The 27,558-nt window shown below is 39.9% G+C and overlaps 1 protein-coding gene across 1 annotated transcript; it reads right to left on the bottom strand.

The window, feature by feature from the left end:
- Nucleotides 1–1,221: 1,221 nt before the first annotated feature.
- On the bottom strand, nucleotides 1,222–27,287 carry LOC137634950 (trypsin-1-like). Its single transcript, XM_068367517.1, has 7 exons — nucleotides 27,205–27,287; nucleotides 24,066–24,137; nucleotides 21,638–21,777; nucleotides 15,574–15,665; nucleotides 14,668–14,783; nucleotides 13,769–13,947; nucleotides 1,222–1,693 (listed from the first exon to the last, which is right to left on the bottom strand). The coding sequence occupies exons 1-7, from the start codon at nucleotides 27,227–27,229 to the stop codon at nucleotides 1,529–1,531; spliced, it is 789 nt and encodes a 262-aa protein (XP_068223618.1). The 5' UTR covers nucleotides 27,230–27,287; the 3' UTR covers nucleotides 1,222–1,528.
- Nucleotides 27,288–27,558: the final 271 nt, after the last annotated feature.

Below are 27,558 nucleotides of genomic sequence, written 5' to 3'. Positions count from 1 at the left end.
AAAATTAAGCCTGTTAGAGCAATTTAGAAAAAAATATACTGCAAAATGTGCTGGGAAAAAAATAACCCCTTGGGGGTTAAGGGTTGGAAATTTCCAAAGAGCCTGGGGGTAAAAGGGTTAAAATGAAAGCAATTTAAACTGGAATGCTGTGACTTTTGTTTATAAACATCAGTGACAAAACGTAAACAGAGTTATGGTTGCGCTCTCAGCAATCTATCAACTTTCTCTTTCCATAACCTTCGATAATTTTAATGGTGTCGTTGATAAGGGTAGTAATCAAATTTAGATTAGCATATTTATTTCTCATTAAAAATCCACCATGATTCAAATTATTCTAACTTTCTCCAATCAAGCACCATCAGTCACATCATACTGTCATTAACGGTATTTTGTTATTGTTGATTAAACGCAAATAAAATGGTGTTCCTCTTACGCGATGTGAAGAAATTTTTAGGGATATGGCAAGTTAAATATTTGTAAAAACATCTTTACTAAAAGCTCCTAGTATTGTTAGTGATCATTTGCATGTGTAAATGCATTTGTTAGTTTGTTATGATCGGCGATGAAACGTAAACAAATCAAACTTCTGTTTTAAGCAGCGTTTTTCAAGAAAAACAATATAAAATTGCTCTTATTTTATTTATTTAGAATCATTAAGGATATAGTAAGTAAAGTGAAGTTAATAACATTATTATTACATAATCAATACTTGGCAAGATATCTGTTGCCGCAAAAGCTAACTTATACACAGATGTGTACATGCATTCGCTTGTTCGTTACAATCGGTGATGGAACGTAAAAAAAAGCAGTGGTCTCCGTTTCATGTGTGCTAGCAAATGCATGATATAAAAATGTCTTTATTTAATCTATTTTGAATTTTTAAGTATACAACAAAAGATAGCCTATGTACTGAAGTTTTTGTAATTCACCAATCATCTAATACTGTATATACAGTATAACCAAAATTCATTCAAATTTGACTTTAATTTTTGACCTGGTCTTATCTTGACGTTGTCTTAAGCACGGGCTAGGCTGTTTTAACAATATATGCTTAAATACTTAAAACTAAATATGACCTTCTGAAATGAGGTTGCGTCTTATATGTCCGTGCGTCTTATAGGCCATCAAATACGGTACTTGGCAGCATATTAATGGGCGTTTGTGTCGAGCATAGAACGAAAAAATTGATATCACAGACTAAAAGAAAATGCAAACTCATGATCGTTTGTGAGCAAAGTATTTATTATGTAGTTAGTGGTTAGTATACTCCTGCTACAAATAAACAAATACAGTAAAAGTAAGGTTTATAGAGAAAATTTTTAGAATAATACGGACCTTCACCATTAGTTAATTGGAAAGAACTTTATAAATACCTCCATTTTTTTATTCCTCTGCCAAAAATTAAACTGATCCTGTATGTATATTTCTTTTTCTAGTAAACCAGTATTCAATTTATGGAATTTGGGCCGTATCTTCAAAGACTAACTATCAAAATACATTTATATTCCAGAATCTTTAAAAACTGGAATTAAGGATTGATCACAGACATAATCCAGTCTATATATTTAGCTACATTCATATAGCATGCAGGTTTTCTTGGTAAAGCACATCCTTCTCGCCACGACATTACGCCTCCGATGACTTTTCCTCCAGCTTTTTCAGACCAACACAATAGGCCTCCACCATTATCACCCTGTCAATTGAATGAAGAGATCTTAAGTATTTAGCAAACCATATGTAAAACTTTCATAACATGGAATCGTTTTCATTTATGAAATACACGACGCAAAATACTCTACCATAACAATTGTGATTAAAATCTGTTTGTATATGATAAAGGTTACAGTACACTAGATTATAAAGAGAAGGTACAGAAATTATAGAACTAAAAGGACAAGAATAATTAAATTAATAAATTATACTAAATATAGAAAAAAATTATCATTAAATAAAATTGTTAGTCAAAAAGATGCAATTAAAAAATTGCAAAACAGTAACATTTTCATAGTTTGTTTGAGCATCTGGTCAATTTTAACACTGCATTTTGGAAGCTCAGAATAACTACTAATAACTGGTGTATGGTTCATCATTGGCCCATTTAATCACTGAATATCAGAAACAATTACAAAGGAATATAAGGGTTGGAAGGTGGGCAACTATGTGTAAAAGTAATGGATTGAAGTGACCAATCACAAGGAAGCACCTGATTTTACCTACTGAGAACCTCTGAAAAATATTATGATTGCATTAACATGATTAAACGCCACACAAATCACAGTCTCATCATTAAAATTGTCACACTTTTTCACCAACAGGTATTTCAAGAATAAATTACATTACTCGGTTCCAAGTGTGAGGTGGAATTAAATATCAATAGTGAAAGAAGCCTGTAATTATACAACACTAAAAGACAAGACAGAGATGCACTTAAAAAAAGTGCTATATAGTATCTTACCACATATAAATTCAAACATACTATACTGTATTGTGATGTTTACAAGTAAAATGGCAATTCTAGGGATACAAAAAAAATAAAAATATCTATAATCGATATACTATACAGTACTGTACTATAAAAAAAAATGTATGTAATAAATGCAATAAACTCATTTTCCTGAGTACATATTTAATACTAAAATACCGAAATCCAAGAATTTTCAAACATTTTTACATAATTAAACTGCAGGACTTAGTCAGATTTGAAATGCAGTACAGTATTAATTTAACTTTGGCGACTGATGGATGTCCGTAGTATTGTCAGTCAAGAGACGTTCCTGACATTGTCCAAAAAAAAGGGGGGGGTCAAATATTCATTAAAAAAAATTAAAAATTGTGGCTTACTATTGATTAGTCTTATGCTAGTGTTAGAAGCTTAGTTAAACCACAGCACACATAGTCCCGAATAACAATGGGAAAAACTATTTTCTAGCAATCGCTGTTATTGCTTTCAGAATTCTTTTTCCTTTTAGTCCTTTTCTTTTGTCATATACGTAAGATTTTCTGGGTCAAAGTGGAGAAAATAAAAACCCACTTGATACAGCATTTATTTAGGATGAAAATGTAACAAACCTCTTTTATACTTCCTTGAAAAATATTTATGTCTGCACAGGTAGTCCTACTTTCAGCCACGACTAAAAATTTATCATATCGGCACTAGTTTATTATGATTCATTTCAGGCTTGTGCAATGCCCTACACCCTGTAAGGAGCCATTTGACACTAGTTGATGAACTGGCTAATCTTTTTTAGTGTTTTGAACACTATCAATTAGGAACCAGAAACAGCAACTACAGTCGATGTGTAATGGAGAAAACAATAAGGAAGCACAACCTGTTATATGTTACTTTTGAGGCATTGCGATCAGAAACTTGGACATCCATAATGGAATCAAAGGAGTCAAAGTGTTAGAATGATACTGTAGTCTGCAAAAGCCACTAACCAAAAGACTGCTCCCTTGCAGAGGCAAATTATACTATAATGCATATGACTAAAAAGCCACTTTATTTGTGTCATGTTTGTGGAAAAGTTGTTGTCCACTCTATGATTCATTATTAGGAAACAAAGATAAAACATGGTTTTCCATTTCTTAGAGATACTGTATAGACAAAACTGTGCTCATGCAAAAAGTAAATGCAGCATATTCTTTTCTGTATATGATGATAACCCGTGCTTAGGGTTTGCTTCATATCTTCCAGATTCAGAACTAATGTATTGTCTATTGTCTATTTTTATTGTAGAACAACGAAGTGGTATGCACCACCGAGTGAGTAAATGTGGATTCCAGGTGCTTTTTCTACAAAAGCATTTGTGATATAAAAAAATGGGTTAACATTTTTTTTCTTTTTTATATACAGTAAATATTGTCATTGTATTTGTAGATGCATACGCATGTATTACTTTCAACATTGACTTTTTTCATTCGCCTAATGTCAATGACTCACAGATGATTAGAAGGAATACTTGATTTTTTATAAGTTTTCTTTACAAAAGAAAAATTTTTATAATTTGCTTATCCAGTACTGTATTAACTTTTCATAATCTCATCAGGGTCCTCAATGATCTAGTACAGTAATTCAATGCTCATAAAAAGAAATCTTACCTTAAGTACATATTGCTTGCTGGGTCCAATTGCCCAGAATCAAACCAGGGGTTATGAGTAGTTATCTTATTGCCCCTGGACCAGTTAGTTGTTGGTTAGACATCAGGGTCGTTAACCCGATAGCAAGTAAGTGTGCTATAACCCCACCATAGCCTGCTAACCATAACAATATCCCATTTTTAGTAAATAGATTCACTGCTTGCCCTGCCAAAGCTTATGAAGCTGACATGCTTCTACAAAATTTTGCAGAATTTCCCATACTGTACTTTTAACATCTCCCTTACTTCACTTGAAGCGAGAATTTATCCGTCTGTCCCTCATCCTTCTCATATGAAATATCCTCCACAACTTCTTGTTGCTGACCCTCCATCAGTGCCTTAGTAGTTATCTGCTCATTATGTCCCTCAAGAAGATTACTGATGTAGTTCTTGTTCACCTCCAACCACATTGTCTTTCCTAAGGACACTGTCTTATTGACTACTGCCTCCTGCAAGGGTTCAAATCCCTCAAAATCCCATTCAGAAATGCATTCAGTTTCTTCCAAGCAGAATCAAGGGAGCTTTGTCAATCATTTTAAGGCAATTGATAAAAAGGAAATGCTCTTTAAAAAAGTCCCTTAGGTGACTTCAAAGCATCACTGGAACATTGCTTTCATACAAAGCCTCTTAAAATTTGAGATCACATGCTGATCCATGAGTTGAAGTATTGCTGAGGTGTTTGGCAGCAGAAACTATTTTGAGGAATTTGAGCTCCTTCATTAGGTCTCTTGCATGGCCTGGAGGATGGGTAGGAGCACTGTCCATAAGTAACAAGACTTGGAGTAGAAGGTTCTTCTCCAAAAGACATTTTGACTTCTGGACCGAAAACCTTTCACAAACAATAATGCATGTCATACAAGCCTTTGTGTTTGACCTCCACACGGCATTTAGTCGATTCTGCATCTTGCACTTCTGTGGCTCAAGGATTCCCTGAGAGATACACCAAGAGCGGTTAAATTTTACAATCCTTGCTGACATTAGCACAGAACAGCAACGTTCAAATCTTTAATGTTCTTATGACTGGAAATTGCCTTCAAAAGTTCAAAGTTGGAGCAAATGCTTTTTTATTGACCAGGCGGACACGAGTCTTTTTATAGTTTATTTATGACATATTTGTTTTTGATGTTGTTAATAGTTTATATATGACATGTCTGTTTTGACGTTGTTACTTATTTTAGAATGATTTATTGTTAATTTGTTCTCTTCATTTATTTATTTCCTTTTTTCCTTTCCTCACTGGGCTATTTTTCCCTGTTGGAGCCCCTGGGCTTATAGCATCTTGCTTTTCCAATTAGGGTTGTAGCTTGGATGGTAATAATAATAATAATAATAATAATGTAATGAATATCCTCCTAGGCATCTTCCCAAAAAAAGACAGATGTTGTTAGAATTAAAGTCTTGTTGTGGTAAGAATGGATCAGAATCCATGAGCCTTTTAAATTCGGTAATGAATGCCTCTGCTGCCTTGATGTCTGAGCTCACAGCCTCATTATGTCACACAGCACTATGGATGCCAGTTCTTCTCTTGAAATTCTCAACCACACCCTTAAATGTTACTCTTTATTTCTTTACTGATATACATGGCAACTTTCAACTTTTTCATAATGTCAGCATACAATACCTCTGTTCTTTCACAAATAATGTTTTCAGAAATTGTACCTCCTGCTAACTGCTGCCCATTAATCCAGACAAGTAGCAAGCGATCAACATTACGAAGAACATGTGGCCATTGTTTCGTCAATGTCCGCTGCTTTTTTTTTGCAACAAACGGATTTGATATCTTTTTTTTTTCCTTCAGATTGTACAAATCACAGATGTATGATTACTGTACTGTACATATTTTCGCCACATCTATACCTAGTTCATGCTTCTAAATATGTTATTTTGATAATAAAATAAATTTTTGAATATACTTACCCGGTGATTATAATAGCTGCAACTCTGTTGCTCGACAGAAAACTCTAAGGTAAAACTCGCCAGCGATCGCTACACAGGTTGCGGGTGTGCCCAACAGCGCCATCTGTCGTCCAGATACCCAGTACTCAATGTAAACAAAGACTCAATTTTCTCCTCGTTCCACTGCGTCTCTATTGGGGAGGAAGGGAGGGTCCTTTAATTTATAATCACCGGGTAAGTATATTCAAAAATTTATTTTATTATCAAAATAACATTTTTCAATATTTAACTTAGCCGGTGATTATAATAGCTGATTCACACCCGGGGGGTGGGTAGAGACCAGCAATATATGTTTACATTATTATGAGCTAAGAGTTTTTATTTCATTTTAGAAGTTATCAAAAATAACAAAAACAAAATAAATAGGTACCTGGTAAGGAAGTCGACTTGAACAATTACTCTGCCTTTTTAAGTACGTCTTCCTTACGGAGCCTCGCGATCCTCTTAGGATGCTGATCGACCCCTAGGATCTGAAGTATCAAGGGTTGCAACCCATACCACAGGACCTCATCAAAACCCCTAATCTAGGCGCTTCTCAAGAAATGACTTTGACCACCCGCCAAATCAACCAGGATGCGAAAGGCTTCTTAGCCTTCCGGACAACCCAAAAACAACAATAAAAACATTTCAAGAGAAAGATTAAAAAGGTTATGGAATTAGGGAATTGTAGTGGTTGAGCCCTCACCCACTACTGCACTCGCTGCTACGAATGGTCCCAGAGTGTAGCAGTCCTCGTAAAGAGACTGGACATCCTTAAGATAAAAAGACGCGAACACTGACTTGCTTCTCCAATAGGTTGCATCCATTATACTTCGCAGAGATCTATTTTGTTTAAAGGCCACGGAAGTTGCGACAGCTCTAACTTCGTGTGTCCTTACCTTCAGCAAAGCTTGGTCTTCCTCACTCAGATGGGAATGAGCTTCTCGTATTAACAGTCTGATAAAATAGGATAAAGCATTCTTTGACATAGGCAAAGATGGTTTCTTAACTGAACACCATAAAGCTTCAGACGGGCCTCGTGAAGGTTTAGTTCGTTTTAAATAGAACTTAAGAGCTCTCACAGGGCATAAGACTCTTTCTAGTTCATTTCCAACCATATTCGATAAGCTTGGAATATCGAACGATTTTGGCCAAGGTCGAGAAGGCACCTCGTTTTTGGCTAGAAAACCAAGTTGTAGAGAACATGTAGCCGTTTCAGATGAAAATCCGATGTTCTTGCTGAAGGCATGAATCTTACTGACTCTTTTAGCTGTGGCTAAGCATACCAGGAAAAGTCTTTAAGGTGAGATCTTTCAGGGAGGCTGATTGTAGCGGCTCAAACCTGTCTGACATGAGGAATCTTAGTACCACGTCTAAATTCCAACCAGGTGTAACCAAACGACGCTCCTTCGTGGTCTCAAAAGACTTAAGGAGGTCCTGTAGATCTTTATTGTTGGAAAGATCTAAGCCTCTGTGACGGAAGACTGATGCCAACATGCTTCTGTAACCCTTGATAGTGGGAGCTGAAAGAGATCGTTCTTTCCTCAGGTATAAGAGGAAGTCAGCTATTTGAGTTACAGAGGTACTGGTCGAGGATACAGATACTGACTTGCACCAGTTTCGGAAGACTTCCCACTTCGATTGGTAGACTCTAAGGGTGGATGTTCTCCTTGCTCTACCAATCACTCTGGCTGCCTCCTTCGAAAAGCCTCTAGCTCTCGAGAGTCTTTCGATAGTCTGAAGGCAGTCAGACGAAGAGCGTGGAGGCCTTGGTGTACCTTCTTTACGTGTGGCTGACGTAGAAGGTCCACCCTTAGAGGAAGAGTTCTGGGAACGTCTACTAGCCATCGAAGTACCTCGGTGAACCATTCTCTCGCGGGCCAGAGGGGAGCAACTAGCGTCAACCTTGTCCCTTCGTGAGAGGCGAACTTCTGCAGTACCTTGTTGACAATCTTGAACGGAGGGAATGCATATAGATCTAGATGTGACCAATCTAGGAGAAAGGCATCTATATGAACTGCTGCTGGGTCCGGGATTGGTGAGCAATATATTGGGAGCCTCTTGGTCATCGAGGTTGCAAAGAGATCTATGGTTGGTTGGCCCCAGGTGGCCCAAAGTCTCTTGCATACATCCTTGTGGAGGGTCCATTCTGTTGGAATTATTTGTCCCTTCCGACTGAGACAATCTGCCATGACATTCAAGTTGCCTTGGATGAACCTCGTTACTAGTGATATGTTTAGACCTTTTGACCAGGTGAGGAGGTCCCTTGCTATCTCGTACAACGTCAGTGAGTGGGTCCCTCCTTGCTTGGAGATGTACGCCAAAGCAGTGGTGTTGTCCGAGTTCACCTCCACCACTTTGCCTTGAAGGAGAGACCTGAAGCTTTTCAAGGCCAGATGTACTGCCAGTAGCTCCTTGCAGTTGATATGCATTGTCCTTTGACTCGAGTTCCATTTTCCCGAGCATTCCCGACCGTCTAATGTTGCACCCCAGCCTACGTCCGATGCGTCCGAGAAGAGAACGTGGTTGGGAGTCTGAACAGCCAGGGGCAGACCCTCTCTGAGGCTGATACTCTCCTTCCACCATGTCAGGCAAGACTTCATCTTCTCGGAAATGGGGATCGAGACCGCTTCTAGCGTCTTGTCCTTTTTCCAGTGAAATGCTAGGTGATATTGAAGAGGACGGAGGTGTAGTCTTCCTAATGACACGAACTGTTTCAGGGATGATAGCGTCCCTATCAGACTCATCCACTTCCTGACTGAACATCGTTCCTTCTTCAGCATGTTCTGGATGCATAACTGGGCTTGGCTTGTTCTGGGGGCCGACGGAAAAGCCCGAAAAGCTAGACTGTGAATCTCCATCCCTAAATACACAATAGTTTGGGATGGGACCACTTGAGACTTTTCCATATTGACAAGGAGACCCAATTCCTTGGTCAGATCTAGAGTCCACTTTAGATCCTTCAGACAGCGACGACTGGAAGAAGCTCTGAGAAGCCAGTCGTCCAAATAGAAGGAGGCTCGGATGTCCGCTAAATGAAGGAATTTGGCTACATTCCTCATCAGCCTCGTAAACACAAGAGGAGCTGTGCTTAGGCCAAAGCACAGGGCTTGAAACTGGTAGACAACCTTTTCGAAAACGAATCTCAGAAAAGGTTGGGAGTCCGGGTGGATGGGGACGTGGAAGTAGGCGTCCCTTAGGTCTAACGAGACCATCCAGTCTTCCCTTCTGACCGCTGCTAGAACCGACTTTGTGGTCTCCATGGAGAACGTCTGCTTTGTGACAAAGACATTCAGCGCACTGACGTCTAGCACCGGCCTCCACCCTCCTGTCTTCTTTGACACCAAGAAGAGACGGTTGTGGAATCCCGGGGTTTGATGGTCCAGGACTTTGACTACCGCTCCCTTCTCTAGTAAGAGAGACACTTCCTGTTTCAATGCTCGTCTCTTGTCTTCCTCTCTGTACCTGGGAGAGAGATCGATGGGAGACGTTGCTAGAGGGGGTTTTCGTATAAACGGGATCTTGTACCCCTCTCTGAGCAACTTCACAGATTGTGCATCTGCGCCTCTCTTTTCCCAGGTCTGCCAGAAGTTCTTGAGTCTGGCTCCCACAGCTGTCTGAAGAAGCTGGCAGTCAGACTCTGCCCTTAAAGGACTTGGTTCCTTTCTTCTTTCCACGTCTCCCTTCGGCACGAGCACCTCCTCTGCTGGAGGCTCTGCCACGAAAGGGCGGGATAAAACGGAACGTGGAGTGTCCATCCTTGGTCTAGCTGACAAGGTAGGCAAAGGGGTGGCTTTGCAAGCAGAGGACGCAACAAGATCGTGAGTATCCTTCTGTATCAAAGAAGCGGCAATTTCCTTAATCAGGTCCTCTGGAAAAAGACACTTGGAAAGAGGAGCAAACAGAAGTTCGGATCTCTGGCATGGTGTAACTCCAGCTGAAAGGAATGAGCATAGGTTTTCACGCTTCTTAAGGACTCCGGACACAAAAGATGCAGCAAGCTCATTAGACCCATCACGTACGGCCTTGTCCATGCAGGACATAATGAGCAAGGAAGTCTCCTTCTCCATCGGAGAGATCTTTCTGCTTAGAGCTCCTAGACACCAGTCTAGGAAGTTAAAAACCTCGAAGGCTCTAAAGATACCTTTCAAAAGGTGGTCCAGGTCCGAAGATGACCAACATATTTTCGAGCGTCTCATGGCTAGGCGGCGGGGAGAGTCTACAAGACTTGAGAAGTCGCCCTGGGCAGAGGCAGGAACTCCCAAGCCGAGAACTTCTCCCGTGGCATACCAGACGCTCGATCTAGAAGAGAGTCTAGCAGGGGGAAACGTAAAAGCTGTCTTCCCTAAACTCTTTTTGGACTGCAGCCATTCTCCTATCACCCGCAAAGCTCTCTTGGACGAGCGTGCGAGGACGAGTCTAGTAAAGGCAGGAGTGGTTGACGGCATGCCTAACACAAACTCTGACGGAGGAGAACGCGGAGCCACAGACACAAACTGGTCCGGAAACATCTCTTTGAACAGGGCCAAAACTTTCCTAAAGTCCAAAGAGGGTTGCGTAGACTTAGGCTCGTCCAGTTCTGAATGCGGTTCATCTACGTGTGCAGCACCATCATCATCAGAAAGTCCCTCATCCGAGAACTGATGAGGGAGCGGCAACGGAGTGGGTAACGGCTGGTTAGCTGAGTCCGGTCGCACGGGTGCATGCGTGACTGAGCCGGACGCAACGTCATGGAACTGCTGCCCAGTCTGTGAGCTGGCAACAACCATAGCAGCGCGGGGACGCACAGCGTCTACTCCAGACTGTCTAGACTGATGTGGGTGAGCAGTGGCAACCACACTGGGTTGCGGAGGTTGACGCACCGCGTCAAAACAAAACAACTCTGACGGTTGTTGAACCTCACGAACGTCAACGGATACCTCCGTGCGTCGCTGAACGTCAACATGCGGCTGGCAGATCACACTGGAACGCATGGGTGGCGGAACTCTCTCAACTGGAGTGCGTGAGAAGGTTACCTCAGCGTCCCCAGGACGCACAACCGATCGTGTGGGTGGTTGTAGGCAAGGAGCTGCACTAGCTGGTGCGGCAGCAACCTTCTCCGCACGAAAGTCCTGCATAAGCGACGTTAGTTGAGACTGCATGTCTTCCAGTAAAGACCACTTAGGGTCTACAGGAGCAGGTGCGGCGACAGACGGTGTAACTGTCTGAAGCGGTACCGCTTTGCCTCTCTTAGGAGGTGAGCAGTCATCGGATGACTGCAGCGAGTCCGAACTGACCCAGTGGCTACAGCTGGGCCGTTGGACTTGTGCGGAAGGGACCGACTCGCGCTTTAACGGTCGTGAGACCTTGGTCCATGGTTTCTTGCGAGAAACACCTTCCGAAGACGAGGTATAAATGGGCTCTCTCGTCTTTGTTAGGCAGGGGCGATCTTGGGTAGATACGCCCGAAACCACGGAGGGAACGTCTGTTCGCTGATTAAAGCCTCTCGAACCCATTTGTCATACGACATTGCTTCTCCCCTGGACTTGGGAGCTTGCAAGAGGTCCCGGACTAGGAGGACGACAGGCACGAACAGACGAACCCTCAAGCGCAACACTATCCACAACACTATCACTCACTTTAACACTTCCCACTGCACTTTTAAACTTCAGCTCCTTCACATCCGCCATGAGCTGATTACGGTCACTAGCCAGGGACTCAACTCTCTCACCCAGAGCTTGGATGGCACGCATCATATCAGCCATCGAAGGTTCCTGAGTGCCAGAAGGGGGATTAGGAGCAACCACTACAGGGGAAGGAATAGGTTGTGGGGCATGAGGAGAGGAAATGTCAATAGAACGAGAGGAACTTCTCCTAACTCTATCTCTCTCTAGCCTACGTGTATACTTTTGGAATTCGATAAAATCGAATTCCGAAAGCCCAACGCACTCCTCACATCGATCTTCCAATTGACAGATTTTATCCCGACAATTGGAACAAACAGTGTGAGGGTCGATAGAGGCCTTCGGAAGACGCCTTGAACAGTCCCTAGTATTGCACTTCCTAAATTTTGGGACTTGTGAAGGGTCAGCCATTTTGAATTGGTCAAAGGGGAATTCAAAAACTATCAAAAAGTCATCAACAAAGAATCCGTAATCAAAAAGAGTTCAAGGATTTGTGAAGAGAAAGCCTGCACAGCGAAAGCTCAAAACTAGAATAGTGTACTTCACCAATTAGTTGTGAAAACAAATCCAGTTTAGCAACAGCGAGTAAGTACGTCTTGTCGGTAGCACGACAGAGAGAAAATTGAGTCTTTGTTTACATTGAGTACTGGGTATCTGGACGACAGATGGCGCTGTTGGGCACACCCGCAACCTGTGTAGCGATCGCTTGCGAGTTTTACCTTAGAGTTTTCTGTCGAGCAACAGAGTTGCAGCTATTATAATCACCGGCTAAGTTAAATATTGAAAAATCTTTTTTTTCACTTCCACGGTAATCATCTCCTTTTTAGTGTCTTTCTTAAATATCTTGGGGACCATCGTTACGATACTGTACTGCTAACTTTACAACGCAGCACAAAACGGCTTTATGATGAACAATAGTGATCACAACTCAACAAAGAACAGATTAAAAGACTGTCACCATACAGTAAGAGTGCTGCTTGGAGAGTGGAAGAGCTAGGATCTAAGAAAGGAGGGGATGAAAGCTAATGCAAAACAAAATGCTGTAAAAATCATGTGAACACTGCATAGGTGGCATATGGGCACTGTGCCCGATTTCTCTGCATCATGCACTTGTCTTGTTAGTACTGTATTTGTCCACGAAAAATACCCATACACAGCAAAATTTTTGCTTGCAGGTCTATGCAATGCTTGTAACCCCAATTCAAATTTGTATGCTCTTGGTACTGAATTCAAGGTTACCCGTAACCGGAGCTACTGCTGTGCAGTGCAGTATATCTTGCTTCTAAAGAACTCCTCGAGTAAAAAGTAGTGTACATATTAATGTAAATTATCTAAAGCCCCTTTCTTCCCGGTATTAAAACTTTTGAATCTTCAATAACTCTAAGGTTTATGCAAGAACGAGCATAAAATAGGCATTACACTCTTAATTCTTTCAAAAAATTTCTCACTTCATTTGAATGTTTTGAATTTGTGCCTGTTAATGAAATCTGGGATCAAGTATTAAGAAGATGTAGAATTAAGTTATCTGAAAAAATAAAGCTAACATTTCGTATCTTTGCACAGAAGCTAGCAGATACATTGGTTAATAATTCTTCAAGTTCTTATATGCAACTACTAAGACAACAGCATGGCTAAATGAATTGATATTAATATAATACAGTACTGTATTAACTTTTGAAAAGCTGATTACAAAAAAAAAATTTCCCATATATTTTCAGTGTAATTATTAAAATGATATTATTATTATTATTACTATCCAAGCTACAACCCTAGTTGGAAAAGCAAGATGCTATAAGCCCAGGGGCTCCAACAGGGAAAAATAGCCCAGTGAGGAAAGGAAATAAGGAAATAAATAAATGAAGAGAACAAATTAACAATCATTCTAAAATAAGTAACAACGTCAAAACAGACATGTCATATATAAACTATTAACATCAAAAACAAATATGTCATAAATAAACTATAAAAAGATTCATGTCCGCCTGGTCAACAAAAAAGCATTTGCTCCAACTTTGAACAAAGTAAAAAACTTACAGCACAGGTGCCAACACCTCCTGTAATTTCCCCAGCACACAAAGCATTCGGATCTGGTACCGAGGAATACGCTTCTTCGCATATTTTATTTTCTAGGAGTGGAACAGGAGCCCACTGGAGGATGTTTGCTCCTTCACCACCATCTACTTTGCTACCCCATCCAGCAACTTCACACATTCCTAGAATGGCAAGAGTATTTTTCTGAAAAGTTACACGAGGGAAAACAACCATGGTTCAGTAGCAAAAATCTCTACAATTAACCAAATTAATGTAGTTCAGTGTCTATTGCTATAAAGAATCATACATTAAATTTTAAAAGTCTCACACAAAGTTAAAGAAACATTTTTAAAGCAGAGATCTGGATGTTGAGGAGCCACTGTCCTCGACCAACTTAAAATCGTACTTGGAGTTTTGTTAGGATTTAATTTCCACCATGCACTAAGACTCACATGAAGGCAACACACGATTAGCAAGAATTCTGCGACGCATAAGAGTTTTTAATTGATTGCAGCCAATCTGAGAAAATTTTTCTCAACTCTTCAAATGGTAATGCTTTCCTTCCTATTAGGTAGCATAAAAGATACTTGCAAAGAAATTACCATGAGCTTCAACACTAGAAAATTCAGATTACCTTGCTTTAAATGTTCCCCGAATAGAAATTTAAGACATATAAATATTCTTAGGAACTAGAATAAATGTAGGCCTACACTTAGGGACAAAAATCTAGTGTTTAAAAATGTAGAGGGAAAATGTGAGCTATAATTTCTCAAGCTCTCAAAATTTAGATTACCGTATTAATACAACTTAAGAAAAAATAATAAATATAGGTCAAGATAAACTAAACAAGTGGGGTAGCAAAAAGTTTAGTGATATACAACAAAGTTCTAAATAGAACTTACCTCCAATGTCATCTATGCTTTTATCCGGAATAGGTGCCAAGTGTGTGTAGGTGTCAAGAACTGCACGAGTACCCAAGTGAATAAGTGCCACATCATTTTGATATGGTGTCAGCCAGCTGTGGAATAAGAAAGTAAATAAGTGAACATAGGGTAATTCATAGAGTTATGAAACAGTTTCATACCGAATTTCTACTAAGAATATAAAATATTGTACCAAGTTCCATGTCAAACTTTTGATATCAAATTATAGTATGGCTATGAATAGATAACATTCTTAGTTACGTTTAACAGTACTGTATGTCAAACTGGGCTCCACAGGGCACTAGAGGAGTTGGAAGACTCCAGCCAACATGGTTGAGGACTATGAAGTGAGAAGTAGATGATGAATGGAGAAGTATTGATTTAAAAGCGCAAGATAGAAGACTGGCGAAATCTAACCGAGGCCCTTTGCTTCATAGGCAGAGGAGGAGGAGATGATATAAAGCTAATAATAAGACCATACAGGAAATTTAGGGGGTAAATAAGTTTAAATTTATTTCACCAAGATGCTAGAGAAATTTACAAACAATCCTTGAATATGGGGTTAGCAACAATGACCTATTGTAAATATCAGAAAACTGATGAAAATTATAGGACCACAAATCTTCAATACAGATATGGGTACTGTACTGTATAAAACCATAAACACATTCTAAACATAGACTGGGTACTGCACTTCACCATTATCCTCAAACAGTTCAGCCAAGCCACATTACAAAGCTGAAAATCTTGACGTAGTCAGTTGGCCCAAACCAGTTTGTTTTTATCAATTCATATAGACACACATTTAGTTGTATATTTACAAACAAATATCTAAATATGCATGAAAAACAAATGGTTGGGAACATAAAAAGTAGTTTCACTCACTATGTATAGTCTGGATGTTTCACAAAAGACGAAACTGTTATACGCTGTTCTGTGCCTTCTTCAACCTTTCTGTCATGTTCTCCTGTCACCACCTGTAAATACATCACTGTACTTATTAGTTACTCAGGATATTATCTAATAGGCGAGTTAAATTTACGGGTAGATGTGGAAACTAGTCGAGTTAAAAGACTTAGTTTTGTTTAGTCAGGAAAAATACAAATTATATAAATTTATGACTTGTTCCTACACTGATACAAACATTCGTCATTTAATAGGAGACTTATCCTTAGGAGGAAGGGAGTTCATATAACCAAACTGGCTGGTATAAAATCCTGGTATGTCGATACACTCGTACCTAAAAAGGTGCAGGAGTAGCCTACCAACTTCCATCCACACCTATTGTCCTAAAAGTGTATACTCAAAGGTGATAGATTAGGCTTCTGCTGTTAGGCCGACTGTCAATTTAGGAACCTTTATCCACAATGAGATAACGTATATTGTCAAAATGTAAAGCTAACAAATTACTGTAATAGTTTTACATAGGTATCCATCCTCCCCTTGTTAGGGGGATAGGAGACCTGCCTTCTATTTCTAAACAAAATTGAATAATGCTCAGTATGGTAATTTATTTGCATCAGTGTCCATTACAACAACATAAAATGGCAAGTTCTGCACCCCAAGGATGGAGAATAAAAAAGGTAAAAGCCTGACATTCTCACTCTTAACAGAGAATGATGTCACAACAGTTAATTTAGACATGATGCTTCTTGTCCTATGAGGAGCTTAGAATGCTACACTACTTATTGAGCATCTAACACAGGTCCCAGGGAGAATGTGATGAGAAAGACTAGTGGGTATAATTCCATAGGTAATGGGCCACAAAGGTTGTCTGGTGATTCCAGACTCCTGCCTCCAAAACTTACCCTACTGACAAGATTCTTTTGAAGGCTGAAGAAGCTCCTATTCCCCTTATTTCATGAGTGTGAGCTTGGGACAGTTCTATTAGGTCACTAGCTGCATGATGCTCTAGTGTTCTTATGTTTTGATACCAGATAAAGATGGTATTCTTTGAGACTTTACACTTACACCTCCTTTTACTGATTAACAGCTTTGAAGCTGTGGTCTAAAGGTTATGCATGCTACAGATAGTGTTTTAGTGCCCTCAAAAGACAAAGAAGCAACTAGTCTAAAACTCTTTAGTTACTTCCCAGAGGAAAAAAAATACAAAAGATCTCAAACATAGGGTCATGAATGGAAGAATTTTAACTTTCAAGTCTTCACTATGAACTCGGTGGGGGTAGGGGTGGGGCAGAGACACTTTCTTCCAGCCCTCGGTATGAAAAAAAAGTATGACAGTCAGTGGATTTCGCTAACCCATTTAGCTAAGGCCAGGGCTAGCAAGAAAACTGTCTAGGGGAAGATTCCCATAGAGTACCACCTATGGAGCTTATATGGAGCTAATTTCAAAGAGATGATGATTTTAGTGATGTCCCAAACTGGTGGTCTGAGCTTTCTCAAATGGCAGGATTGTTCAAAACTCCAAATCAGTAATCAAAGTTCCCATGACAAAGAAGTCAAGGAACTGCATCCAGAAGATTTGGCTCAAGGCTGAACAGTAACCTTTCACTGCTGAATCTTACGAAATTGTGGGGAATCTAAGCTTCTTCTCTCTGTTCCATCTAGGAGCCTCCATTTAGACAGGGACCTTCTTCTGGGAGACCACTTGCTCATTTCGGTATCCAAGTTCTCTATGCGCCTGGGCTGAAGATATGTCGGGCGATGAAGAACATAATGGAGACTCCTTATGAAGATGTGTGTGTATGCTTGATGATGACCCATCATGTGGGAACTTCACAGTTAGTCTAATCCGTTGCCTCAAAGTCTTGGGATCTTCCCTCAAGGATCACAAGCCATGAAAAGTATGTGCTCTTGGCAATGAGTCCTCTTTTTTTCTGTATAAAATGTTCTACCTATAGGGTAAGTGCTCACTGTTGCATAAGGTTGCATTGCAGAGCATTCCTTTCCATGTAAAAACTCCTTGGCAGACGACAGCTTGGTACTACCAGGGTGTGTGTTTGGTCAGGCCATTGCTCACAGATGAGTATGTTCTAAAAAGCAATTGTAGCTCTATTGTATGAAGCATATGAGCAGAGGTGTGCTTGTTAACTGTTCTGGAAGAGGGATTCTGATCAAGAGATACATCCCTACAACTTGGAGAGCATGTTTGCTCACAGGGTGCATATGAAGAGGAGTGCCTGCGATCCACAGATCGTACACTGTCTGGGGAGTTTGTATATGCCAGGTTCGTTGAGCGAGTGCTATAAGTGGTGTGCTCGCAAACTGAAGATTTTCCTAGTCTATATTTTGAACGCACTGCTGATGGTGTGCGTCTAGAGAAGCACTTAACCCTAGGAGAATAACCTTAGTCTGAGGCCTGAGCACACAGAGGTGAATGTGCACATCTAGAAGGGCAACATCCAACAGCCGAGGAAGCTTCTGAAGGCAACTGCGTACGTGTGTGATCTACGATATGTCCTCTAACAGATCTATCGACCCCTAACATGGAGTACATGGAGTGCAAAGGAGAGCTTGTGTTCCTAGGAGAGCACTCGCTCGTGCTATTAGGAGAAAGCAAATGCATAGAACTTTCAAGTTCCTACCAAAAGGAGTGCATGTACAATTTATTGCGCGTCTATAAGGACGAGAGTTGAGAGTTGATCGCTTTTGCGCTGGAATAGAAGTGTGTGTTCCTTTGAGTGCCTTCCTGAGGAAAATCTTGTTTATTATCTGATGCCTAGTCTTGAGTTGAAGAGTGCACACGCTTAAAAGAATGTACAGTGATACCTCGGTAGTCGAACGACTCTATACTCGAACAATTCGGAGTTCGACCAAAATTTTCGAGAAATTTTTGCTGCGGTGCTCGACCAAAAATTCGGTACTCGACCAGCCGAACACGTGACGACCGCATGGGCTTTGTGATGATCGCGCCATCTCGGCCACTCTCGCTTGTTCGGGAAGCATCAGTTCTCTCGAGAGCGTCACTCAGACAACGCGCGATCAGCATTCGTTGTGATTTAGTGATTTTCAGTGCTTTTAATTGCTTTTTTAGCTTTCATAATGAGTCCCAAGAAAGTAATGAGTGTTAAGGGGAAGGAGAAGAGGAAAACAGTGCGAACAACGATCGAGTTGAAGAAGGAAATTATAGCGAAATATGAGAATGGTGTACGAGTGTCCGATTTAGCGGTAGAATACGGAATGGCGAAGTCGACCATTTCTACGTTTTTAAAGCATAAAGAAATGATTAAGAAGGCGAATGTTGCAACGGGAGTTACGGCGGTAACTAAGCAAAGGCCACAAGTGATTGAGGAGATGGAAAAGTTGCTTTTAATATTTATTAAAGAAAAACAGTTGGCCGGGGAAAGTGTTAGTGAAGCGTTCATTTGTGAAAAAGCGTTGCATATCTATGAAGAATTAGTGAAGAAAAGTCCGAGTACCAGTGAAAGTGATTCATTTACATTTAAAGCGAGCAGGGGTTGGTTTGAAAAGTTTCGTAATAGAACAGGTATTCATCGTGTTACTAGGCATGGGGAGGCAGCTAGTTCGGATCAAATTGCAGCCGATAAATACGTGGGGGAATTCGATCGGTACATAAATGAACAAAATTTGATCGCACAACAAGTCTTTAATTGTGATGAGACTGGGTTATTTTGGAAGAAAATGCCAGCCAATACGTACATTACCAAGGACGAGACGAAGATGCCAGGTCACAAGCCAATGAAAGATAGGCTAACATTGTTGCTGTGTGCAAATGCAAGTGGCGATTGCAAGATCAAACCCTTGTTAGTGTACCACTCGGACAACCCCCGGGTGTTCAAACGAAATAATATTTGTAAAAGTGCACTACCAGTTATGTGGCGCTCGAACACTAAATCTTGGGTCACAAGACAATTCTTTACCGAGTGGATAAACGAAGTGTTTGCCCCCCAGGTTAAGGCTTACCTCATTGAAAAGAGCTTGCCAATGAAATGTCTTCTGGTTATGGACAATGCTCCTGCACATCCTCCAGGTCTCGAGGATGACTTGAAAGAAGAATACAGCTTTATCAAAATCAAATTCTTGCCCCCCAATACTACTCCCATACTCCAGCCCATGGACCAACAGGTCATTTCAAACTTCAAAAAACTCTATACCAAGGCCCTTTTCAGAAAGTGTTTTGAAGTGACCAGTGACACGAAGTTGACCCTAAAGGAATTCTGGAAGGAACACTTCAGCATCCTCAACTCTGTTAACATGATTGACCAAGCTTGGCGAGGTGTGACCTATAGGACATTGAACTCTGCCTGGCGTAAGCTGTGGCCATCATGTGTCACAGAGAGGGAGTTTGAAGGTTTCCAACCAGAGGCGGGTCCAAGCACTGCTACCCCTGTAATTTCTGATGACACTGATGTCGTTGAGGAAATTGTTGTCATGGGCAGGAGTTTGGGGCTTGAGGTCGACAAGGATGATATTGATGAGCTTGTAGAAAGCCATTCTACCGAGTTGACTGTGGAGGAATTGTTGCACCTGCAACAACAACAGCAGCAGGATCTGATTGTGGAGCAGGAATCTTCAGAAGAGGATGAGGTAAGGGAGGATGTTCCAAGTTCTCTCATCAATGAAATTTGTTCCAAGTGGGCAGATGTGCAGGCTTTTGCTGAAAAATACCACCCAGAAATTGCAGTAGCAAACCGGGCAGTGCATATGTTTAATGATAGTGTCATGTATCATTTTCGAAGAATACTGCAGAGGAGGAAGAAACAATTAACAATAGACCAGTTTTTCACAAAAGAAAAGAAAGCTGCTACATCAAAGCCTGTTTCTCCTCCAAAGAAGAGACAAAGAAGAGAAGAAACCCCTGAAATAGATCTGCCCACCCTTTCATTGGAGAGAGAAACAACTCCTGAAGGAGAACTACCCCGCCACATCATGGAAGGGGACTCTCCTTCCAAGCAGTAACCTCCCCCTTCCATCCTCTCCACATCCATCCCTGTATGCCATCGAACCGCTGCTCAAAGGTATGTTCACTACAGTACAGAAAATGGTTTAAAATTGTTTTATTTTAGTACAGTAAATGGTTTAAAATTGTTTTATAGGATTTTCTGACCAATTTCATACACATTTAGATAATTATTGTTGTTTAGGTACACGTTTTATTAATATTTTGGGCCTGTTCGAGTGCTTGGGAACGGAATAGAATATATACCATTATTTCTTATGGGGAAAAAAAATTCGGTACTCGAACAAATCGGAGGTCGAACACGGATCTCGAACGGATTATGGTCGAGTACCGAGGTATCACTGTACGGTAATGTACTGTGAGTGATCGCAGACAGATGAAATAAGTATACCGGAGTAGTAACAGGATTTGGAAGCCTGAGTACCAGACAAAGGAGAGAGGTTTAGTGGAGCTCTCAGACTTCAAGGCAAACTTCGAAGAAGCATCTAAAGACTTCTTTTTCCTTCTCTTGCCATAATCAAGCCACTGTGATGATGACCAGGATTTAAATTTCTTGCAGGGTGACGAGTCTTTACAGCCGTGCCTCTGAAAGAAGGTCACAATAAAATGGGATCCACCAAGCTCCTACTCATGAACATTCCACACCTATGGCTATTAACAAAAAGGCAGGACCGCATGCCTCCAAGTGGTTTTTCCATAGTCAATAACAACAAATCACACTGAAAAAAAGAGTTATTAGCCAAGTTGTACATCAGTGAGCCTAGATGATTAAAGTCAAAGTGGCTACTCAGTGAGATAGAAGGGGGCCAAACTTACCCGCTACCCGCCTGTAACTACCAACACCTTTAAACAGTAGTTTCCACCTTCACTGAAATAATACTCTTATGATAGGACGAGGGTTTGTATCCATGTAGGAACAATGTGCTTACCATAATCTGTCATAAGACACAATAGAGAAATAATAGAAAAGGATCTGATTAGTTATAAAAAGTTTTGAAAGATTTTGGAATGTTAAATATGGATAGGAGTGAAAAAATTGTGGCAAAAATCATAGCAAGATTCACTTACCCACAGCCATTCTGGCTTTTCGGAGTCCAAACAGTGAGCAGCTGTGAGGACCCATTCATCAGTTATCAAAATACCAGCACATAAAGGCCAAGATTCAACAAAGTTGGTTGCCTCAATGCTAACAAGCCAAGGATACTGACCTGTAATATATTACAAAAATCAAATTTGCGGATTAGCTTTTAAAAATGATAATACAGTACTATTAAATACTTCTCAGAGTTACAATCTAAACATATTTCTAGTTCAACAATCTTGGAAACAGGAATGCTGAGGTAATTCAAATCCATTGAACAATAGCCCCATTTTCCAAAAGTAGCTAAAATATGAATTGCACTGTAATTGCATTACATTAACATGCTGTTCAGCAATGGCAAAAGCACTGCATCCACATTTCCCATATCTGCAGAGTCCCCACTTTCAAATTACGGGGCAGTATACTTGCCCGTATCCTCACTGAAGGGAGGCAATGAGACTACAAAAAACCTAGTGCATACCATCAATTAGATTCTCAGTAGTTCTCTAGACACAATTGTATATAAAAAAGATTATAATTTCTTTGGATTCTATGCATTTGTATAAACTTCAGTGTAGGTTTACATAGGCCATACCCTGCCATGCCAAGATTTTGGGGTAACCTGTACTTATGCAGCAAGAGGGGGCCGATAAGTAAGGGCACCTGGTTTTGAATGGACCCCTCATTTATGTCACTTCTCCACAGATCACCAGCTTGCTGTCTTTCTCCAAACCCACTTCACCTCCTTAAAGGCAGGTTTACTCAGTCGAATGGTTCATCGAACAGGCAAGTTTTTGAAGTGATGCTCTAACGTGTGAACGGGGTATGTGGTTGGTGGTTGTCGAACACATTCGTCGAATAGTTCGAATAAAGTCTGTTTTCTCCTGAATTTTGTGGGCGGGGCCTCATTTTCCACCTTTTCGAACCGCTTGACAAGAAGATGCGACAACTCGCTCACTCACAAGTATTCCTATTGGAAGCAGTACAAGCTAGGGCCACCAAACTAGTTCCAACACTAAGGCAATTTGAATACAGACGAAGGATTAACAATTGAACTTATTTGATCAATAAACTCGATGACTAAGGGGAGAGTTAATAGAGGCATTCAAATTATTAAAGGAATAACATGTTGATTACAACAATCTATTCACGCTTAGCATAAATCAGTCCAGAGGTAACAGATACAAACTGGAATTGAAAAGATACAGCGCCACTCAATGTGGCAATTTTTTTACATGCAAAATAGCAAATACTTGGATTAGACTTCCAGTGGATGTAGTAAACAGTAACACAGTAAACATGTTCAAGAATAAGTTAGACAAGATCATAAGAAATATTTAAGCGCTTGAAGTACCGGTAAATCGTTCTACCAGTCTCCAAAGATGGACTAAAAAGTCTTTGAGACATCCAAAATCCTTGTAACTCCTTGTAACACACATACATACACACACACACTATATTACATATATAATGTACTGTATATAAATGAGTGTATTGCTGAAATTGTATCCAAAACTATTTTAACTTTTGTTTTACACCACCACTGAGGTAAAATTCAAGGTTTGTTTTCCATACAAGTTTCCTTCCCATCCTATACATGTCATATGAGCAAGGGTCCTCCCATGCTATGGCAGACATTGGTGCTACACACACTGATACTAACACACTCTTGCGATGGACTGTTCCCTTACTTCAAGCTCGCCATATGGCCACCTTCATAGCCAAGCTGAGGCTGTAATCTATAACATGAACAGGTTCTTTTTGGAAGAAAAGGCAAAAAAAGAGCAGAGAGACAGGCCTGTGTTATGTGATGTGGTGCGAGTGGGGGGAATCTATTTAAAACCAATTGCCCTCCCCTTTTGGGCCTTTCTTCCTGCACTAAGTATAACCTAGGCTAGCCCAGTAGCATAGTTTCCTTATATACCTACACTTTGACTGTATTCACAAGCCCTTTAGGTCTATTAACCTTTTTACCCCCAGGGTATTTGGAACTTTCCAACCCTTTACCCCCAGGGTTTTTTTTTTTTTCAATTTGCAATATAATTTATTTAAATTGCTCTAACAGCCTTAATTTTTGTCATAGAGAGGTCAGGTTGGTCTCATTCTCTTGGAAAATGCCTGAAGTTTCTGAAAAGATTATCAAAAATATGCACAAAAAAAATATATATATATAAATAGCAATTTTTTGCAAGGACGTACCGGTACGTCCATGGGGGTAAAGGGATGGGTTTCGTGAAACGTACCAGTACGTCCTTTTGGGGTGAAAGGGTTAAGCATAACTAAAGGGATTACAGTATGTTTATAATATTTCTAGCACTGTACAATAGCTTAATTTAAAATGAGTGTTTTCCAGCCATCAGTTACTGTACTTTAAGAAACTACTTTGTATTAACATTTGAATCATTATCTACATACCTTTTACAGCATCCTGTCCTCCAGCTATATTGACGGTTTTAGCTGAACTAATAGGTAAAATCGCCAAGAGACCTGGAGAAAATATAGACATAACTTTAAAACCTAATACAGTAGTTCATGCATAAATGGTATTAGATGACACAAGTCATGTGCACACCATGAGCAGAAAGGCTCAATAAATCCATAATAATATAGTACTAGCAGTAAAAATCATAGCCCAACCCCTTTTATAGTACATGTGTTATTGTAATCTTTCATACACTGCTTATCACCTACTGTATATCTGTATGATAATACTACCACACATACAATTACTGTATGTCATTGTTGAAAATTTGAAGGGTGAGAAATTAATTCTGGGGAAAGCCTCCTTACATTGAAAATCTTCCATGAGGGATACGAGTGCCATGACTCAGCACATCAGAAAAAAATGTTCCGGATATCATAGTTTGAATACACCAGACACAGATTCTCCGTCCAGATAATTAATTCTAAGTACTGGATTTGTCAGTACCAGCACCACTACAATGCTCAGATGCTACTTTTGGTCCAAAATAGTACACCCTATCGAGGTGGTGGACAGTTAATTAAATTATAGACAACTTGGCAAAGAGCGGGAAATAGAGTAGCGGAGTATATGTTGTTAATTTACTCTAAACTCTGCCTACGGGCTTAATTAAGAATGAGGATCTTTACACTTTGATATGTTAAAAAAAGGAGCCCACCTTGCTATATAAGCATCATCTTTATTTAACTTACCTCCTTCAATGACATATCTAGAGTAGGTAATAATTTCAAACTAACTCTGAGGGATATACCTTAATGTACTTAAACATCTTCAAAATGGCTCCTTAATCTCAACTAACAAGTAAATCAATCAGTTCCACACGCACATATGTCTGAATGTTTAAAGCCAGCCAGTGATCTAAAATAAAACATAACCTAATGGGAGAAAGGTACCAGTAGCACCTTCTAACTCATATGGTAAGTTAGTGTTATGCTCGCATCTTCAGGTCAAAGATAATTTTCATGGGCTCGCCCTCAAAATCCCCTCATTTACGGCTAAAACAGGTTAATGGGAAACTTGAGCTGCTCCATCCTCTTCTCTGCATGTACAGAATGCTTAGGGGGGAGATATCCACAAGGGTAAGCCCGGAGTACAGGTGAACGGTCTGCATGCTTGTCAACTTAGGCTTCTTGAAAGTAAATGGGCAATCTTTTAGGGCAAATCATCAGATCTCGCCCCAAACAGCAGAAAATCGACTAGCATAGTTCCAGGCCTACGCGATCTTGAGGTGCCATATTAAATTTACAACACAGGGTCTAATTTCTTTGTAGAAAGTGAGTTTTTATGTGAGGTATCTATTTAGAATATAAGGATTAATCTTGGAACTCTAGGGGAATATACATAAGAATAAATCTAGTGGTCTGGTCTATACAATAATTCAACAGTATTTAAAAGTAAAATCTGCAAAGGCAGTCAAGATAATATTTCAAAACTCTCCTTAATTTAGTCAAAACTTGAAAGATTTATGCCAATTAAAGTAAATACTGTGTTGAATGGAAAGACATTTCGAAGGAAAAATTTCAATTTACATACAGTAAAGATCATGTTCTTGAATTATGTTGATTGGTCTTCCTGAAACCATTTCTTTTTTAAGGTTTCATTGGCAGTACAGAAAGTAACAATCCAAGTTAGGGAACTAAAATTTTAAATGTGACATTTTTAAGTACAACATACAGAAACAATCAGTGAATTTTATAGAGCATTTGTACATTTCAGTATACAGAAATTCCTCAACATACAAATGTAATAGGTTCCAAGAAGTTGTTTGCAAGTCTAATTTTAGACTAGGGTAGGTTAAAGAAGGACCCTTTTCACCGGGCGTCACAGGCCTCTCCCCAAAAATAGATTTTTCCTTCGTCAAAATCCCTTTTTAGACTAGGGTAGGTTAAAGAAGGACCCTTTTCACCGGGCGTCACAGGCCTCTCCCCAAAAATAGATTTTTCCTTCGTCAAAATCCCTTTTTAGACTAGGGTAGGTTAAAGAAGGACCCTTTTCACCGGGCGTCACAGGCCTCTCCCCAAAAATAGATTTTTCCTTCGTCAAAATCCCTTTTTAGACTAGGGTAGGTTAAAGAAGGACCCTTTTCACCGGGCGTCACAGGCCTCTCCCCAAAAATAGATTTTTCCTTCGTCAAAATCCCTTTTTAGACTAGGGTAGGTTAAAGAAGGACCCTTTTCACCGGGCGTCACAGGCCTCTCCCCAAAAATAGATTTTTCCTTCGTCAAAATCCCTTTTTAGACTAGGGTAGGTTAAAGAAGGACCCTTTTCACCGGGCGTCACAGGCCTCTCCCCAAAAATAGATTTTTCCTTCGTCAAAATCCCTTTTTAGACTAGGGTAGGTTAAAGAAGGACCCTTTTCACCGGGCGTCACAGGCCTCTCCCCAAAAATAGATTTTTCCTTCGTCAAAATCCCTTTTTAGACTAGGGTAGGTTAAAGAAGGACCCTTTTCACCGGGCGTCACAGGCCTCTCCCCAAAAATAGATTTTTCCTTCGTCAAAATCCCTTTTTAGACTAGGGTAGGTTAAAGAAGGACCCTTTTCACCGGGCGTCACAGGCCTCTCCCCAAAAATAGATTTTTCCTTCGTCAAAATCCCTTTTTAGACTAGGGTAGGTTTCAATTAACTCACATGCCTAAGATTTTCAGCTGCAAAAGTCAACAAATAGTCCCATTTCATATTGCAAATATTGTCTTGCAGACTGCATTAATTTATATATTCTTTTCATTATGAACTTCTGATACAATATCCAAGATTTATGATTACAGTTACATTTGTTTGTATCTCTGAGAATGTTTGTAAGCTGAGAACTGTCTGTACTGTCCTGTATGTTTGTAGGAATGTGTATTTTATAGAACCTTCAGATTAAATTCTGAACTTGAACCTGTAAGACGATTTAAAAAGCCAGTGGTGAAAAGAGATTAAATAGGGTTGATAGCAATTTGCCAAAACCACATCTTGAGTTACTTTCTAAATAAGTCCCATCCTTTAAGATAAAATCAATTAAACTATGAAGATCTGTAGCTTTATATGAAAACTTAATATGCCAACAAAGGAAATTTAAAGGCTACTTACATAAGAAGAGTACCGAGGTTGTCATTCTGGCCCGAGTCAAATAATCAGATATAACCAAGAATACTGTTGTTTGAGAGCTAACCACCCTTTTTATTTATTAAGTCCTGGGAAAATTGTCACCTGATGAGGTCATCATATTCCCAGGAGTTATCTACGGTGATTAACCACTTGTCTCAAGTGTCTGAGATACATTGCTAAAATATATATATTCCCAAATTTTGAAGTGATCATGTTTAGTGTGTGATGCATATAAAACAATACTTAATATCAATTAAATGTTCAGGAGCAATTTTACTTTTACGAACTACACATACTTATCTTAAAGCTCAATAAATCTATTACTGAATGGTTTCT

This window comes from Palaemon carinicauda, chromosome 45 (assembly GCF_036898095.1).
Source record: "Palaemon carinicauda isolate YSFRI2023 chromosome 45, ASM3689809v2, whole genome shotgun sequence".
Taxonomy (NCBI): domain Eukaryota; kingdom Metazoa; phylum Arthropoda; class Malacostraca; order Decapoda; family Palaemonidae; genus Palaemon; species Palaemon carinicauda.
Note: the sequence above shows the minus strand (reverse complement) of the source record. Positions and strands in the feature narration are given on the sequence as shown.

Bases quoted from the DNA above. Each gene is read 5' to 3' on its own strand.
- LOC137634950 (XM_068367517.1), bottom strand. From the start codon at position 27,229: ATGACAACCTCGGTACTCTTCTTAT. The intron at 15,666-21,637 runs GTAAGTGAATCT...ATGTATTTACAG, and splicing joins AAAAGCCAGAATGGCTGTGG to GTGGTGACAGGAGAACATGA. The intron at 14,784-15,573 runs GTGAGTGAAACT...CTTATTCCACAG, and splicing joins AAACATCCAGACTATACATA to CTGGCTGACACCATATCAAA.